Here is a 19309-nt window from a genome sequence, read left to right as displayed (position 1 = left end):
TCAGAAGGGATTAAGTCGTATTCCTGTTCCTAAAGGTGAGAAAGGATTCACTTTTGCCCACATTAAAGCATCATTCAAGGAAATTGCAGATTTGCCATCCTCCAGAAAGAACACAGGGCCCTGCAAAAATAAAGTGGAGATGTGAAGATACAGCATGTAAAAACATATTTGGAGTTCCTTATGTTTCGGTCCTTAACTTAAACATCTGAACAAGTTCTATACCCTATTTTTTCTATAATGTTGTTGAACCCTGCACGCCTGCAAACTTTAGGTGCCGGGGGACAGGACGTATTTGCAGGGGACCTGGATCCTTCTCTCTGACAACCCCTGCCAGCACTTTCTCTGGGCTTCTATGACTTTGCTCCGGCATGACATGACCTTTCGGGTGCTCCATCATAGAAGCCCCAGTGGAAGTGCTGGCAGCAGCGGAGGTTGTTTGCGCGCATAGCACAGACGTTCACTGGCTGCCAGAGAGGGGTATCCCTCGCAGAGCTGCAGGGGTCCTGGATCCTCCTCTCTGGCAGCCGGTGAACATCTGCGCAATGCGTGCAGACAACCTCCGCTGCTGCCCTGCACTGGGACTTCTATGAAGGGGCGCCGGCATGTTTTTGTAAATACATTTGTTATCACATAAAAATGAGAAGCACCTTCTATTTCTTTATCGTGAGGCATATTTCTATCTAAAAATGCGACACCGGGAGTGGCGAGTTGGCCAGCGTTCCGGTGAAAGGGAATATAACAATTGGATTTTTTTAGTCTCCCGGTTTGGCTACACTTTTTTTTTTCATTTTCTATCCCTGTCATAACTAACAGGAATCACTTTTAACTTAGCCGTACCCCCACTTGGAAAATTTTGTATTTTAATAATTTTCGCCTATAAATAAGTTACGTTCTCAATATTTATTTTTCGTTCTGTAATGATATTCCTGTAAAACAAAATCATGAATTAAAAATACAGAAAAGAACAGAACATACCTGTATTCGTAAACCTGTCAGACAAGATATATGCACATCAGAGTGGCTTGGAAGATTGGATCCTGTGACATAGTCTGGTCCGATCAATCCTTTCAGAGGCTCTTCTTTTATTTTCGATAGCAGGCTTGCGTAAACCTTTCTTTGTGATTCTGTTGGAGGTGTGTATGGAAGATCTTCACATGTCCTATTGCAAAAAAATATTGCTGAGGCCAGCATACCAACAGATGTCTATAAAGGATAGTTCCTAAAAACTCAAGTTAACAACTAAAGTGTAGAATTCCAAGAGCCAGAGGTGTATCTACTGAAAATATCGCCTATGGCAAGCACTGAAATTGCGCCCCTGTCCAAATATCTAAAACCCATTTATTAGCCCCTGCTGCCCCTATATATATATATATATATATATATATATATATAAATATATATATATAAATATTAGACCCTGCTGTCGATAGCGGGTATAGATCAACACACAAACCCAGATCAATTGAAATTCACTTGTGATCTCAGCACTGAAGGTATATATCAAATAAACAGAATCAGACATACAAATCCTGTATTTGCAGGTATACAATAACAATATATAAAACGTAGCATCGCAGGTATAGATCAAATAAATACATGGAAACAGCATTGCAGGTATTAATAAACTGAATAAGACATATTAACCCTGTATTTGCAGGTATACATAAATAATGTATGGAAACATAGCATAGCAGATATGGATCTACAGAATAACACAAAAAACCCATCTTAAAAACACGGCATTAAAAGGTACATTTAAACCCCCTAAATTACAGGCATAGATCACAGGTTGCACACCCCAAAGTCAGCCCTGGCGTCCACACTGCCCACATAGAACCTGGCCAGCACCCAGATAACACACATAAGATTTGCCACCTTTGTCCCCAAATAGCCCAGCACGAGTCAACTTTGTCCCCAAACACCCTGCCTGTGCCATCTTGGTCCCCAAGGCTCAAACCTCCTGCTAGTGCCATCTTTGCCCTTCCACAATTATACATCTATGATACACACAAACACTTTTACTCATCCACACATTAACTCATGCTCTCCCTCATTCAGACAATTCATCCACACATGAACTCATATTCTCCCTCATTCAGACAATTCATCCACACATTAACTCATATTCTCCCTCATTCAGACAATTCATCCACATATTAACTCATGCTGTCCCTCATTCCAACAACTCATCCACATATTAACTCATGCTGTCCCTCATTCAGACAACTCATACTCTCCCTCATTCAGACAATACATTCACATATTAATTCACACTCTTTACTTATATCTACCCCCTCTCCCTTCCTTGTCACTTTCTAACCCCTTTCCCTACTACCCTCTTCCTCAATATCTACCCTCTCCCCCTCCCTTATCACTTTCCACCCTCTCCCCCTCCCTTATCACTTTCCACACCCTCCCCCTGCCTTATCACTTTCCACCCCCTCTCCCCCTGCCTTATCACTTTCTACCCTTTCCCCCTCCCTTATCACTTTCTACCCTCTCCCCCTCCCTTATCACTTTCTACCCTCTCCCCCTTTGTAGTTCTCTCACCTTGAAGTCCAGCGACGGGAGCAGGAGTCTTCTGTCTTCCTGCACTGCTGCGGTGGGTCAGCAATGAAGCAGCGGGCACCAGCGAGCGGCTTTTAAATAGTCTTTTTTTTTTTATGCGGGGGAGAACGAGGGGTGCCGAGCAGTTGCTAGGCGTCCCTCTCTCTCCTCCGCATAAAAACAAACAAAAAAAGACGGCGTTTAAAAGTCGCTCGCTGGTGCCTGCTGCTTCACTGCTGAGTGCCGAAATACGACATCATATTACGGCGCTCAGCATGAAATGCCGGCACCGGGACGGAGGTAGAGGCCTCGTGGAGGAGAATGAGGGGCGCCGAGCGGTTGCTAGGCGCCCCTCTCTCTCCTCCGCATAAAAAATAAAAAAAAAGACGGCGTTTAAAAGCCGCTCACTGGCGCCCCCTTTCAAATGGCGGCTATGGCACGAGCCATTTAAATTTAAATTAAGCATAAATTAAATTAAGCATAAATTAAGCATAGAATGTCAATTATATAGTTGTCACTGGGAGAGGGCTGGCAACATTCAGGCTCGGGTGAAGTTCAGCCAAGCAGCCCAAATACTAAATCAACTGGTACAATTTTATTTCCAGTAAATAAGTAAATACAATATATATGATGTGTATAAAGAAGCACAGTAAAATCATTTTTTTGTGTTGTTTTTGTTGTTGTTATTCACATGAACACACACTGCAGAGAGCCCTGGACCAGCGTTCTGCACGACCCGCAGAAACATTATCCACACTGGTGATTCGTACACACATTACCTCTAACTAATTATTTGCTACACATTGAAAAATAAGCATCTTTGCGTTACTCCAGCAAACTGCTTGGTGGCAAACGCTGATTGCTAAAATAGAACAGACTTTGTGCATAAAAGCACTATAATTAATAGGGATATCATACATTTGTATTGTTCACCCCTCTGATGAAGCCGAAAGGCAAAACGCGTTAGGGCAACCGTTATATTGAAGAAATTCTGTGGAATGTCAATGCCTATAGACACTGCTGTTGGCAGAGATTGCATTTTTTTTAATAGTTTTAATTTATAGCTGCTTGATCACCCTATTATCGAGCGATCACCAGTCTTTGTACAGCTACCTTTCTTAACACTTATTTTAAACTTATGGTTGGAAGAGGGAGAGTAGGTACAAGTTATGTTAGTGCAGATATATAGATTTAGTGTAAAAATTCATAAAATAAAAAAGTGCAAATACATGATTCACGTTAATCCCTGTCACATCCAAAAAATAACATTCCATGGCATATGGGGTGTTCCTAAAATCAAACACCATATTTTGGACAAATACCAAATACCAGCAGGGGCCAAATATATATCTATATATTGTTTAAATAGATTGTCCTGAAAAAACCCAATATATAATTTGTGTAGTAAACTAAATGAGAGAGGAGGATGCTTGAAAAGATGATTGCAGAGGTGCTAAAATCCCTTTAGTCTGTAAGTGTAAAAAAACTACCTTTAAGCCTTAAGAGGTTAAATGATGGCACTATAAAATATAAATGAATGAATAATAAATTAATAATCCAGCACTTACTTGTTCGAGGACAGAGTACACACTCTCCAAGCCTCTAATTCCTCGGAAAGCTGTTTTATCTCTAGGGGGACAGATACTTCACGGCGTTTCAGCAGCTGGCTACAAATCATCATAGTTTAAAATCGATACAGATATACTCGAAAGTATTAAAAAACAAAAAATGGAAGAAAGATTTGGGGATAAAGGTGTATGCAGAGGTAGAGGTGTCCATGCTCTGTAAGCACAAGTCTTTATACCCTTTTACAACTAGAATGAAGCGATTTACCTTCTATGGCAATCTCTACAAGGATATAGATCTCATGTAACTACTACATCATCCAAGAATTCCAGAGAGACCCTCTAATAGTTCTGTGATATGGTTAAAGCCCATGCCCCTCTCACTCGTGTTTCAGTTATAGCTAATGTGAATATATTCAGAAGAAAGAAGACATTTCTTACTGATTTACCTTGTATACTCATAGAGTGCAGGAACAATGCTCGCATAGTTTCTCCTTATAGCTAGCAATGCACCTGCGTATCCACATAGTATAAGCAGCTCATTACGAACTCTGTAAGAGAAAATAGTAGGACGCTTTTTTTGGTTATTGTCTGATGATCGTAAGATATACATATTAGTATTCCATCCATAGTGTTCCATCTCAGAAAGAGGTTTAGAGTTTGGTACGGCATGCGACAGTGTAGATGCTGTCTAGGCACACAGTCTTGTAGTGTAAATGGATAGGCTCGGGAGATCAAAAATCATCCTTGTAAACGTCTTTTGAGAAGCAGTAAATAGGATGATTTGTAGCCGATGGCCTGTTACTCCCCACAGATTTGCCAATTTAGTCCTAAAACAGAATATGCCACTGATCCCATATGCATTTTAATTGATTACACACAAATACTTAATTTCTTATTTATTAATGTAAATATTAATATTTATTAATGTATTATTCCTCACATCAAATGAGATAACATGTCCACTTTCAGAAATGATCAATAGCTTTATATGACATCAGTGGCACTTGGTTTATTTCATTATTTTAGCTTTGGTGAGGCAATGTTTAAAGTGTCAACATAGAACCACTAGACTGCTAATTTTATATTCAATAAAAGAGCAAATTGTTTTCTGTGGCTGGTTATCCATAGATATTGAATTCTCTAGAAACTAGAGAAAGCATACTCACTCACTACATTTGTGAAGAACCAATCTTTCTGTGCGGATGTAGCTGAGGAGGTCAAGAATCGGACATATAGAGTCTAAAGTCCAATCTGAACTGCTAATTTGTTCTATGGAATATAAGAAGAAAAAAAAAAAAAAAAAAAGAGAAAAAACGAGAGATATATCTTGACCAACTATCACTCCCCTCCTTCCTAAGCAATTGACAGTATAGGTCCAACTGAGCCATCGTAATCCTGGCTGATACCCCATGCCCACAAGATCATCCATGCCCGGCAAAAATAAGTTTTAATCATTCTTTATGTCCCTTAAATTTTTTAGGGACCCTAACAGGCAGGATGTGTAGCACATATAACAAATTTGGTAGTATATTCTTTTTTTATTACATTCACCCTGCATTTTCAGGTAAAATATGGATGTGACCAAGACTGTAGATCCTATTTCATCCTCTTGAGTCACTGAAGGCGGTTAAGGTTGTACAGAATAACAGGATTCCCAGATATTGATTTTTTTGTGTAATGTCAGTTAAAAAGAAACTGCACTTTGGGCCATATGCTTCCCATTCCACCACGCTTATTCTCTGATATTGTTTTAGTTTTAAACTTTGATAGAGCTAGGTTAGGTTCAGAAATGCTGACGTCTGAATACATCAAGTTTAGCCCTCAATTAATTTTAACAGGCAATACCTTTTAGAAAATGGATCCCAATTGGAAGAGCCTTTTCAGGTTCTGTACTTAATAAGTGATACTTGACCGCTTGAAATATATCTCCATCAGAGTGCGAACTCTCTGCTAGCTGCACACAGTCTTCTATTGGCGGCAAGTTACACTGAAAAAAAGATTTAAAATGACCTGTTTCAAACGTATCACATGAAGCAATATAGTGGAAAGTTGGAAACTCATTCTAGAGAAACCTACATTAGGCTTGACTCATATTGTAGATTGGCCATTTATTTACATGTCATTCACTAGGTTAGGTTCCAGTGCACTGTGCTCACACATTGGAAATTACTTGCACCCTCTTTAATTCCTTTAACTGTGTAACTTAATTGACTTTCTTGCTTAAATTGTGCTTATAGTCACTGCATCGTAGGGTCAATGAGATCTATGCAATGTGCCAATCCAAATGCAAGAAATTGTATGAACAGAACTTCCCCTTAATGTAAAGTAAAGGCACACGTACATGTTTTCATGCAAACATTAGGAGTACCTAGTAATTACCAATGAGCAGCACCATGTAACCACAGTCATTCACTTCTCCCACTCTGTATCCACTCAGCCCTACATACTATACAGTATGACTGTCTATGTAATAAGTAAAGGTGTTATAAATAGGGATGAATGGATAAGTATTATGTTTCAGACACATACTTTGGTATGTAGATCGTTGATCTCAGCAGCACATCCCGGATAAAATGCACACAGCTTGACAAGAAAGAGTTCATTGTTTGGTATCATCCTGAGGAGATCGGCAGCCAGATCCCTGTGTTATGTGGAGTAAGACATTCATTTAGCAGCACTACTTGACACTAAAATGAAAGTTGTACGAACAGAGATATGTGTTTCTCAGAAAACATATAGAGACCGAATAGATTGCAGGCCAGGCCTTCTCATCCATCATCAGTGTCTGACCTCACAAACGCTCTACTGGATGAATGGGCAAAATGCTCCAAATCTTATGGAAAGCCTCCCCAGAAGAGTGGAAGCTGTTATAGCTGCAACGGTGGGACCAACTACATTTTAATACATATATATATATATATATATATATATATATATATATATATATATATATTTATATATATATACATATACACACACATATACATATATAATGCTACAACACTCTGTACGTCTGGCATTAGCCGTATACAGAGTTATGTAAGAATCAGCACAAAGTGAGCCCCATATTTATTTAAATACATTTTAATGGAAGATGTCCACATTCAGATGGTCTGACAATGTTCTGAGTCAAACAGGACACAGTTATTATGAGAGCAGTGCTGTTGTGACATACAATGTAATGATATAGTTACAGTAAATTGGCTGTCGGTAGTCCTAATAACGCTACCTTCCATATATACTAAATAAAGAAATGTTGTATCGTTAATTTAGAACTGACACACACACACACAAGTATCTTTTACCTGTATCCTAGGGATGGGAAGCTAAGGGAAAGACATCACAATTCCAAAAATTAAACTTTTTACAAAAACAAAACAAATGAAAACTATCCATATAATTATATTGCAGAAAAAAATGTTTTTGTAAAGCTTAAACTCCAAATGTTACAGCTATCTGATGCTGGCATTGTTACTATTTTTTGGAGAAACAAACGATTCATTTATATTCATTATCCTTCTTTATTGTAAAAAATCCAGACACATTTTGGTACCATGATTTCAGTGCAGAGTGGCAGATCTGGGGTATAAGGCATATTAGAGGGCAATATGGCATATAGGGGGGTATAAGGCATAACTGGGGGGCATATCTGGGGGGGCAGAGTGGCATATCTGGGGGTATAAGGCATATCTGCAGGGCACAGTGGCATATCTGGGGGGGCAGGTGGCATATCAGGGGGTATAAGGCACATAGGGGATATAAGGCATATCTGGGGGTATAAGGCATACAGGGGTTATAAGGCATATCTAGGGGGCGGAGGGAGTGGCAAGCCTGGGCTAAAATGTGCATAACTGGGGGGGGGGCAGGTTGGGACATAACCTGCATTTTGATCCAAGTTTTTTTTATTCTGGTGTTTGTTTTTAACATCCTGTTTGTTCATTAAATTATTTTAAATACACGAAAAATGTACATTTATTTTTGTATCCGATTAATCGAAAAAAGAATCGGCCAACTAATCGATTATGAAAATTATTGTTAGTTGCAGCCCTAAACGTTTGCAATCAAAACAGAAGATGCTGTGTGCTTGATAGTGTGTATCTTTGTAAGTCAGTAATGTATGTTTGGATGTTCGTAGCATCACCGAGTGCTAAAGCCAATATGCTGCTGATATGCATTGTGAAGAATCATTGAAAACGTGACTGCACTATATGATGAAACTCGTTTTAAGTTAGTGTATATGTGAAATACTCACCATGTGGTAACAGTCATGCATTTCCTCGCCAGTAGTTCTAACGCATATTGTGTTGCTTGTGCCGCACTCTCCCCAATCACTGTGCCCACACACACAGCCAATTCCAGCTCATTGCCACGGATTAGGTTAGCCATGGCAAGCTTGCTCAAAAGGACATAACAAAATGAACGTTACAATTGATTATTAAACATGCCGTGTCATCAATCCATTGCACAGAAGATGTTCATGAGCAACAGCATAAATTACAGTGCATGGGGTTTTAGCTACAATTCCATAAAAAAGATTGTAAAATAATAAAAATAAATACAAGTACAGGGACACATTTTATTTACAATAGAAAGCACTGGTTAAAATGTCTAATGTTGAAGAATTACCTCAATATTATCGACAGCCAAATGACAGCACGCCGAGAGCACGGCCCGTCCATCCTGAAAATACCATTCTGCCAACTGTGTACTGACTGAGTGGAGAAGTCTGAGCGTAAAAAGGACAACAGAGCCTTTAATGTGTTACAGTGCTTTAAAGACACACGTGGACAGAATTTCTGGGTATATGTTATTCAAGCAAAGAAAGATCTGTAACGACGGATTTAATTTCGGGGTGGATCGTAATTAACTATTCTTTAGTAATCATGCTGTCCTCTCACACTATAGATAGTAAATGAAAAAGAAATGTAATAGTGTACAGTGCTAAATAAACACCAATGTGATAAAAAAATGAAATAAATAATAAAAGGCAAACCTTACAGATCCCGACCAACAGAAGGGTAAAAATAACGAAAGCAACTTATCCTTCATAAGGGGCCAGACACTCAATATTTAAAGACATTGAAAAAACTCCTAATAATGGATCAGACAAAGAAGAAAACCAAATATAAAAACTGGACGGCGCTAAATATAAAATACTTAAAACAAATATGCAGGTACTCAATATTTTGATTTGTTTTAGCAAAATATTAAGTACCTGCATATTTGTTTTATTTTTTTATTTAGCGCGTTCCATTTTTATATTTAGTAAATTCATCCACTTTACTTACTCATTATGATCTTCTACGTTATTTCCATCTGTCGTGGATGCCACCGGTACTGAAACATGACCAGACTGGATATTTCCTTCACAAGCTGACTAAAGGCCAATACAAATAAAACATATTAATCTGCAAATAAAGATTTTTATGACGTGTAATGAAACCAAAGTATACGACAACACATTCCATGACTGTACTGCCATTATATTAAATGGAAAATCCCGATTCCAACTCTATTTCTTTAACATTTCAGTGGTCTAGTAAGGTTGATAGTATTAGAGGTGCTCAACAGTTTCATGCTAATGGCTTGTGTTCTTCGTAGGTGAGTAGAATAAGTTGGTGTCAGTAGAATAAGAAAGTTCTCTTATGATAAATAAGAATAAAATGGCGTTACATTTTCAACAGCATGGAGATCATTGCTGGTAATACATTCCAGAAATAATCAAAGAAAAAAAGGTAGGCATGTTTTAGCTTGCCTCCAATGTTATGTTTCCGAAGATGTGTTACCAAGTGTATTTGAACTAAAATAATAACTTTTTCATATTCAATTTATACGAGTGCATGCGTCTTTTTATCTGTATTCATTACTTTTGGGGTTTTTTCAGCATTGCATCTCTGAACAAATCCACGTGTTATTAAAATGTGTGAACCTGCTTTCTGCCTCTATTTCTCCTGTAAAAAAGCAAGATATTTAATTATTCTTTCACCTTAAGGGCTTAGCCTAAACTAATATGAGCATAGATATGGTTTATGTGAAAAGTCCTAAGCATTGATGTAATTGGCTAAACTAGAAAAATTTACCTGTTCAAAGTCAAGACAGAACCAACTGAGTCAGGGCTGTCCAACCTGCGGCCCTCCAGCTGCTGCAGGACTACATCTCCCATACTCCTCTGCCAGGTCCTTAGCTGAAAGAGCATTATGGGAGATGTAGTCCTGCAGCAGCTGGAGGGCTGCAGGTTGGACACCCCTGGTCTAACTAAACTCAAAGGTCTGCACGAATGTGCCATGTGAGCAGGTTCTCTCCAATTTGTGGATTTCCAATCTCTTTTCGCAGAGTTATAAATACATTTCATTTTTAGTATGCTATTAATATAGAAATTCCATATTGTATATAAAACAGGTGGTCAGACACATTTACCAATTAAATCAGTAGTTTGCAGGTAATTTGCAGCTTCAGTTTTCATGCATGAAGAACAGACCACTGCATAACACTTAGCTCAAATGAACTATGCATTATATAGGGCCTCATACATTTGAGCTCTCTTAAAATAAAACACCATACACAAATTCTGCATAAGGTATATTCACTAAGCACTGAGTACTAGGAAAGTTATATTAATCTAACGTGTCTACTCTCTTCATAATTATGCATTGAATTAAAGACAACCCTGTAAGATCCTCATAGATGAGCTGAGTTGAGCCTAGTTACATCTGTGAGATAAATTAAGGATATCTTGGAATTATGGCGGTTAGCTCAACCCTTTTAACAGCAGAAACTTGACCAAGGGAGGCCTTTTATAATCCACAGTTCAGCCAGAAAGATTAAATGTATACCTTACCTGCAGTAACCTAAAATCTGCAATTTAGTAATATGTATTTATGATATATGTCTCATAACTTCAGGTGCTCTCATTTCTACTTTATTTTCAAAGATCATTATATCATCTACTGTTAAACATACAATATACCTTAAAAATATATAATAAATATATTTCATATTCAAACCTGTGCCACAAGTAAAGCCTCCTTAAGTTGTCCTCTGGAAGTGAAAAAATTGACAAGCTTCTTGACATCTCCGGTAGCGATGCAGTAGGGAATTACATCATCATTTTCTTCTTCAATGAGCTGACTTGCCCGCCTGCAAAAAATGGTTGAATATATCACTAATGGAAATAGAGAGGTTATTTGCTATCATTTTCCAAGTATACACAATTTTAGGGCCGCTTATTAAAAAATTATTGCTTACCTTTGCATTAATTTTTTCCAATATTTCATAGAAACACCTGGAGCAACCGATAATGCTTTGTCCCACTATTAACAAAGAAAGAATGAACGTATGTATGAATGAATGGATGGTGTTTATACAATCTCTAAATAGCTCTATTATTTGTCACAATTAAATGAAATAGCCCTAGCATACTAACATGTGAATGCATTGTAAGCCAGCAGTGTTTTTCTGCTCTAGCATAAAAGCATTAAAGACAATTTACTGTGTTACTACAAATATTCTACTGGTTACAAATGAACAGTCAGGATGACAGAAACACTTCCAAGTCATCCAAGCAAGGCTTATGCATGAATGAGAATGAAATGCAGTTCTGGTGCAGTGTGAAATGGCAATCAAGCTTGAGAACAGGTGAGAAAAGGTTCCATTATAGTCATCTTTGAATCTTTATATATTTTCTGAAACTTAATCTGGCTTTCTTTAGTAAAGCATACCTCTCCAAGCTCCACCATTAGTTCACAGTATCTCTGTATCTGTCCCAGTCTCAGGTGGATCTCTGCGGCTTCTTTTAGCCTCTCTTCTTTGCTGGGTGCACCAATTCCACCACCAAATTTCGACATCTTTACTGTCGTTAGTTCTTGTGCTTTAGACTGACAGAAATGCACATTTTTTAAATCTGTTCCATTATGTGTAAATGGCAGCTGCTAACACACCCCATACAAAAAAATCTTGAATGTGAGGCACTCGTAGGACAAATGATTGATCTGGACTTTTAGCAAGATCATGATAAAAGTCCAGATTGCGAACCGAAAAGACTATCATTTGTTATTTATTATAAATATTTTTTGTGGGAGTCAAGTTAGATGGTTTCTGAGATCTGTGTTAACAGTGTAAGACATATGGACCTATATGGATATATATATGTATACACAAATATTCTACTTACTGTTTTAAATCTAACCAAATGTTTCATGTGCATAATTCCTTTGCAGTAGTTTTGTGGAAGCAAACTGTCATCTTGACCTTTCAAAACAGCAATCAAGTCCCATAAATTTTTACTACCTCCAGGAGGCTAAAACAAAAATTAAAAGAAAACAACTTAGAATATCCAAAGAAGACCAAGAATATACAAACACAAGGTCAAAATTAGTGGTATACAGTCAATGCCACCATGAAACACCAGTCGCGAAGCATAAATAAAATACTTTAAAGGTAACTTAGAAGAGGTTCCCACCCTTTTGTGACACCAAAATAGCCAGATTAATCCTGAAAACAGCAAGTTTTAAAAAAACATTCAACAGTACTCATATATACTCACCTCTACCACCTTATATTGACACCATCACATCTTTTCCTCCAATCATAATAGATGACTAACTGGCACTTACATATAAGACATCGAGGCATTACAGCAACATCGTTTAAGCTAAGAAACTGATCGTTGAACACTTTTTAAACTTTTTTAATGACATGACATGTCAGGCACGTCATAGGTCGTTAAGTGACCGTTTTTCTGTGACGTGCGTGATCCGTCAATGGACGTTAAAGGGTTAAATCAAATATTTTTATTCTTTTGTATCCCATATCTTTAATTGTCCACAGCTGTGTGAGCACATCTGTTTTATAGTTAGTTCCAGTATATTGCTATAGTTTTACTTATACTTTACAACAATTTGTATTGTTTTTCTCTCTGGTACAACTCATACTCACAGAAAGACATTCTGAAAACCACCTTAATTTCTTTCCCCTCTGATTACCGGTCAGTTTATCCACCTCCTGTTTAATGTCACGGGAGACTTTTCCACATAGTAGGGGTGGTGCTCCAGGTTCCATTGCACGGTCTAAATTACAAGAATAAAGAATTAACAAATAGGTTTAGTCTCAGCATTTCTGAGAATGGCTACAAATGGGGTATGTGATAAACTATGTGATCATCAAAAGGGATCATACACTCATTATGTGAAAACTACATACCAGTGTTACCAATAATTTCTTCCCATGGACGGTCTGCCAAGATATTAATTTGCAGAGGTGATATTAACGGTGTAAGTGACCAGAGTCTCACAGTTGAATCTCTAGAACAAGATGCCATTGTGAATGGTCGATTCGGGTGGCAGGTTAAACCTAGGAAGTAATATAAAAAGTAACTTAAATATTGTTGTGTAAAATACATTTTGACAGTTCTAAAGAAACCCAGGATTAAAATACTTTGCTTTTTTCTAGATAAAAGTATTGTATGGACTAGAGTTGCTATGGAAATTAAATTTAAAAGAACCTTCTATATCAATTAGAATAATGCTCTGCAGTCTATGTCTGCCCCTAATTACCGTATTTTCCTGAGTATAAGATGACTCCCTCAAAATGTGAATATTAATAAAAAAAAAAAAGCCTGAATATAAGACTACCCTATAACTTTACTAGTAAACGTTCACCGGATGCCAGAGAGGAGGATCCAGGTCTCTGGCAGCCAGTGAACTTCTGCACGATGCGCGTAGACAACCTCCGCTGCTGCTCAGTACTTCCGCCGGGGGCTTCTATGGTGGAGTACCGGAAGGTCATGTCACGCTCCTCTCATAGAAGCCCTGGAAAAAGTGCGGGCACCAGCGTAGGTTACCTCCGTACATTGTGCAGACGTCCAGCGGCTGCCGGAGAGGAGGATCCGGGTCCCCTACAGCGCTGCAGGGAATCTGGATCTTAGTCTTGTAGTCAGACCTCTATTTGAGGTTTGAATAAAAGATGACCTCGAATATAAGACGATATGTATTTTTCAGAGCATTTGCTCTGAAAAAAAAACTTGTCTTATAATCAAGTAAATACGGTATATGCTCACAGACTAACCTTAAGGTGACTGTTACATGTACCACACTAATTCTCAGGGACTAACACTACATACTATAATTAATTTTGTTTAGTGTGTGGGACAGTGTCAAATACTAGAAAAACAGCCAATTCCAAAAAAATCAATTAAGTTTATTTAATATAATTATTGTTAGGACTGTAAAATATAAAGAATAAAAATATTGCAGGACACTTGGTATCCACTGCAAAATTAAAGGTAACAAGAGGGCACAAACATATAAATGCTACCTAATAAGAACCAGTGTATTTTCTTGGTATTTAGGTATTTAGTTTTCTAAGACTGGACAAAAACTGACATACCGTATACATCTGCCCCATGATCATAAACAGTGTCCAAACATGTTCCGTCTTTTGTATCCCAAACACGTATGGTGTAATCCCAGCTTCCTGATATTAAAAGGTAAGGAATTTCCGTATTCCACATAAGACCCCGGACTGGAGCAGTGTGGCCGCTGAGAACATTTATACAGGCATCTTGCGTATAGTCCCAGATCCGGACAGTGCTGAAAACAATACCAGAATCTAGTCAGCACAAAGAAAAATGCTAGGAATAAAAAAAATAAAAATAAAATAACTAATAATAGTAAGTACGTACATATATCACAACGATGCCAGTTTCATCTACATTTTAGCCCTTGTACTTTACAAGAGGATAATGTGACTACTTACAATGATACAACTGATATATATAACTGATATACTTAAAACAAGAAGGAAGGCAAATCCACGTGGTGGCCTCTAGACTGAAAAGGGTCTTTTCAATAATCTGCCAGTGCTTGCGAGTTAGCAAAAAAAGGGTTTTACAGCAATTCGCATTAGCACTCACAAAAAAAAGACAAAAAAAAACTTCAATTGACTTAAATGTGACCCATTCAAGTCCATGGAGCCCAATGTAGTCAAAGTTCATATGCCTTCCACTGTAACTCACAAAATTTAATGTCCTGGCAAACAATTTGCAGATTAGTAAATCCGTTAATTGTTTTGCAAGTGTTAGGAGGCCAGGGCATTTGACTTGAGTTGAGTAAACCCTTGAGGTGACTGACCACCTGACTTCTTAGACAATAGACTCAAAATCATCTCTTCATAGAGCTTTATTGCATTACCAGTCTGGGAAGAAAGTGAAACATTGTATGTAATAAACACAAAACTCCCAAAAAGCTCCCAAAATACTATATTGCAAACACATGTTTATAAAGTATTGTAGTTGTAGTGTCTATAAATCTTGCTTTTTAAGAAACAGCCTTGTAGTAAAAGATAGTCAATTATAGTAAATAGCACCTACCCGTCATCTGAACCACTGCAGAGGATTCCCTCTCTAAGGGGGGACCACCTGACATGAAACACCTTGGCTGTATGCCCAGTGAAAACCTTCAGAGGTTGATCAGAACTGGTTGCCAGGTAATAGACCCGGACATTTTTGTCTTCACACCCAGTTGCTATCATGTCCCTGTAAGACATAAAAGCACGTAATCGAAGAGTCAGGGCTTATGTTGCAGTAGTTTGACATTATACGTTTTCATTTATAATAGAATCTAATTCTGAAGAAGAGGCTCCAAACAGTAAACTGCTGTTTCCTTTATAACCATGGAATGGAACATCTTACTCACTTGTTATTTTGACTCCAGTCACATCCAAACACAGCTGCCGGGTGTTTATATTTGTGCAGAACTTTTCCATCAATTGTTCGGATGATGCTGATACAATGGATAAATAAGTATGAATTATGTGTCACGCTTCCAAAACAGTAACATCAAGTCAATAAAAACTATGCAAACACCTCACATGTCCAAAACAGACTGTACTATAAAGAAAATACAATTCTACGCTAGATGACCACACATTTTATTATGGTTTGTCAAATAATGAAGCTTCGAACTTACCAAAATCCATCACCACTGCAAGTTGCAATACGTTTAGAATCTTTGTGACTCCAAGAGATGCAGAAAATTCCACTTTTCCCATGCTTCAAAATAAAAAAGGACAAATTGCCAATGGCGCAATAAGGCGTTTTGTAACCAAGGTAACCAAGGTACTGTATAACATATTATACTGTTGGAGATATCTTTATCTGGTAACAACTACTTTAACTTCTACTACATTTTACTACTACATGAAGGTCATAGGGTTTCCATCAGGGCAAATTGGTCAGCTACCTAGCGCCTAGTCACTCCCGGTTGATGCTTTTTTACCCACTCTAGTATCAGTCAGTGGGTGGGATGCACTACCCCTGACTTAATTAGAGTTAAAACAGAGCATGGAGCTTACTTTGGCCATGAATATAGTCTACTCTATCCAGCAGAAGTCACAGAAATCGATGGAGGGGAGCTTGGATTGGATGGCATGGTTATGAATCCCTTTCCATTGATCTCAAAATATTAGTCTACCTACAAGTAAGCCACCCATCATCAGTCCTTCCTGTGCTTTGGTAGAATACCTTGCTCAATGGGACCTATATGCAAAAGTTTGCCCATGCCTCTATTAACATTAAATATGGCCTTAATGTAATAAAGTGTACAATATTTCTGCAATTTTTTAAATATATGAAATCTGCTCAGTAGAAATAGTTGATTGGGTATCTGTTTATTCACTGTCAATACCACCATCACAAACCTTTTCACCACTGATTCTTATCACATCTTAATGTGAAAATGATACAATGTATTATTGTATATGGCTGATATGGCTCAGAAAATGCAAATGGGATATTTACACCTGATGTTTTACCCATCTTTCATGATGACCTATGTAAATTTTCTTTACAGCAGAATACAAAATATTTATTGCAGTCAGACACAATTTACAGTAATTAGCATTTGTAAAACTTGTGTGCCTTCTTATTCTATCTATTCTATCGTATGACACCTTGAGTTGTTGGTTTGTAATAAATAGAGGGATGACCCATAATGCCATGTGTGATATGGTAAGAAACATTAGGGATTATGTATAGAAAATAATTTTGGTGTGGAAGCATACAGTCAAAATATGATAACCCAGAGAGGTCTAGGCTACACTTTAGTAACTTCTGGTAAATTGACACTAATAATCGGGGAGGGCTAACAAGGGGTACAAGGGGGAGACTGACCCCAGTTTCTGTCATTTGAAGAATTTGGGTAACTGTCAGCAACCTTGTGATTTTACTTGCATAAATATAATCACCAAGATGTCTACAGTAATTAGATCATTGCACTTCATTGATAGCATCCTGTGTTCTTTCATGAGACTTTCTATGCAGTCCGTTTTGATGAAAGACCAGCAAGTACAGACAGAATGCAGACATGTCAAGTATATTATGATCCACTGTATTACTGGGTCATTAGATGTCCTTACATATTGGGTTCAATAATATCAGAAACTGTGTAATTCATTTACAGCCAACGAAGACCAGTTATACATGTTTGCCACAGTGTGACTGATAACTGCAATATTGATTTCTTTTTACCTCCTTAACATATCACTTCTAGAAACCGGCATGGTCATGAAATCATTAATCACAGTTAATTAGTATTGGACTTACTTCATTGAAACGAGTTATCATTTTCCCTTTCTTAACATCCCAGATAAATCCCCCATTTCTGGAGGTTGCACCTGCTATGCAATTTAAATCTCCTGTTGGATATAATAGTAAAGTGATATTAGATAAGAAGCTTCATACGGTTATAAATTAAAAAAATAAAAAATAAACTAGGAGAAAACTCACCGGGTGCCCAAGAGAGAGAATAAATGACTCCTTCATTGCCTGGTGATGTGTACACAGCAGTCAGTGTATTGATATCCCAAACTTTTATTGTTCCATCAAAAGATGCAGTAGCTAATAGGTTAGGATCATCTGGCTTAAATTTACAGTCAAAGATGGTTTCGATATGACCCTAAAAAGAAAATGTGAATAAACACTGGAATACAGGTTTTAAATCATTTAACACATTGTACAGAACGTACAGCATAACAGTTACTTTCCCTTTGCTCACCCGACCCTCGCGGAGGCTGTTAATAAACTGAGAAATGTGAATGAAATTTGTCTTTAAGTCCTTCTATAGTGCTAATTGTGTTAATTGTTAATAAAATTGCTAATATATATATATATATATATATAGTTTTATTTGGTGCCCTGAACTATATGATCTGGGAAAGTGAGTTATATTCTAAATCTCCCACACTCTATATATTTCTATATATAGTAATCTTTACATATATATATATATATATATATATATATATATATATATATACATATACTTGACCTATACCCTTAGCATGACTAGCTCTGCTTCCTCTTGTCTATTTCACGGGCAGGGAGGGGAAGATCTGTGAGCATCTGTACCTGGGAAGAACTGAGGTACATATATCTACACACTCAAAAAATATGTTCAACTACATGAAAAAAGTGGTCATGCGAAGAAACACATTGGTCTCTAGAGCAAGTGAGGCTGGCCTGGTTTTTATGGTTGATTAAATAAAGGTGATATTTTTTTACTTTACTCTGGCTGTTATTTCATTTCAATCTTTAGACATTTATACAATGTATTTTCCTAAATCAGACAGGGATAACGGCTTGGATAACATTTGGATAAACTTGTTATTCAAAAATGGATTTCAAAGCAAAATCCACTGTGAGCTCTTTCATGCAGCATGGCAATACAAGGTTTGAACCAATTTTATTCAAAGGATACATACCAGATCCCTCAAAAAATCCCACTTTTTGGCTCCCATGTCATAAAGCCCCACTCCACCATCCATAAAGCAACAGACCGCGTGACCAGGAGGCAGGGAGAAAGCTTGGTTCTGTGTAAGGGTTGGTGGAGGCACTGCCTCGCTGGTAGATGATATGTGATGGTTCTTAGTTGGCGAATGTGCTAAAAAAGCTCATTTGAAGTTGAGAAAAAAAAGAAAGCCGACAGAAAGAATATATTAACATTTCTGATAGTTATTAAACAACAAGGACAGGCTAAATGTAATCATATGTTAATTGTGAATTGTGTGAACATTGTGGGGTAGGTTCATTTAAAAAAAAAAAAACTTGGTTTGCAAGATTATGTGAGTTAGACATTCATTATCACTGTTAAACACTAAAAAAATCTCCTGTATACACTTTGGTATAATGGACTAATTGTCAT

At 37.5% G+C, this 19309-nt stretch overlaps 1 protein-coding gene across 4 annotated transcripts in view; it reads right to left on the bottom strand.

Annotated features, from left to right (window-relative positions):
* LOC149285544 (WD repeat-containing protein 17) overlaps positions 1-19309 on the bottom strand; it is a 32336-nt gene continuing 13027 nt past the window's right edge. Inside the window, exons 6-29 of one of the 4 annotated variants that reach the window (XM_089495141.1) lie at positions 18870-19057; positions 17896-18064; positions 17713-17804; positions 16079-16161; positions 15806-15892; positions 15481-15645; positions 14499-14701; positions 13314-13463; positions 13050-13180; positions 12286-12411; positions 11834-11989; positions 11361-11425; positions 11120-11252; positions 9404-9492; positions 8742-8841; positions 8368-8507; positions 7421-7441; positions 6645-6756; positions 5961-6102; positions 5282-5384; positions 4562-4663; positions 4116-4214; positions 976-1159; positions 1-120 (exon numbers count right to left, since the gene is read on the bottom strand). In XM_089495141.1, coding sequence (XP_089351267.1) covers positions 1-120; positions 976-1159; positions 4116-4214; positions 4562-4663; positions 5282-5384; positions 5961-6102; positions 6645-6756; positions 7421-7441; positions 8368-8507; positions 8742-8841; positions 9404-9492; positions 11120-11252; positions 11361-11425; positions 11834-11989; positions 12286-12411; positions 13050-13180; positions 13314-13463; positions 14499-14701; positions 15481-15645; positions 15806-15892; positions 16079-16161; positions 17713-17804; positions 17896-18064; positions 18870-19057 — 2960 coding nt within the window. The remainder of the gene's footprint in view (positions 121-975; positions 1160-4115; positions 4215-4561; positions 4664-5281; positions 5385-5960; positions 6103-6644; positions 6757-7420; positions 7442-8367; positions 8508-8741; positions 8842-9403; positions 9493-11119; positions 11253-11360; positions 11426-11833; positions 11990-12285; positions 12412-13049; positions 13181-13313; positions 13464-14498; positions 14702-15480; positions 15646-15805; positions 15893-16078; positions 16162-17712; positions 17805-17895; positions 18065-18869; positions 19058-19309) is intronic. The other 3 variants (XM_089495144.1, XM_089495142.1, XM_089495143.1) reach the window with 3 other exon arrangements.

This window comes from Sceloporus occidentalis, unplaced genomic scaffold, assembly GCF_023333645.1.
Source record: "Sceloporus occidentalis isolate IW3139 unplaced genomic scaffold, rSceOcc1.0.p SCAF_77, whole genome shotgun sequence".
Taxonomy (NCBI): Eukaryota; Metazoa; Chordata; class Lepidosauria; order Squamata; family Phrynosomatidae; genus Sceloporus; species Sceloporus occidentalis.
This window is presented reverse-complemented; position numbering and strand designations above follow the sequence as displayed.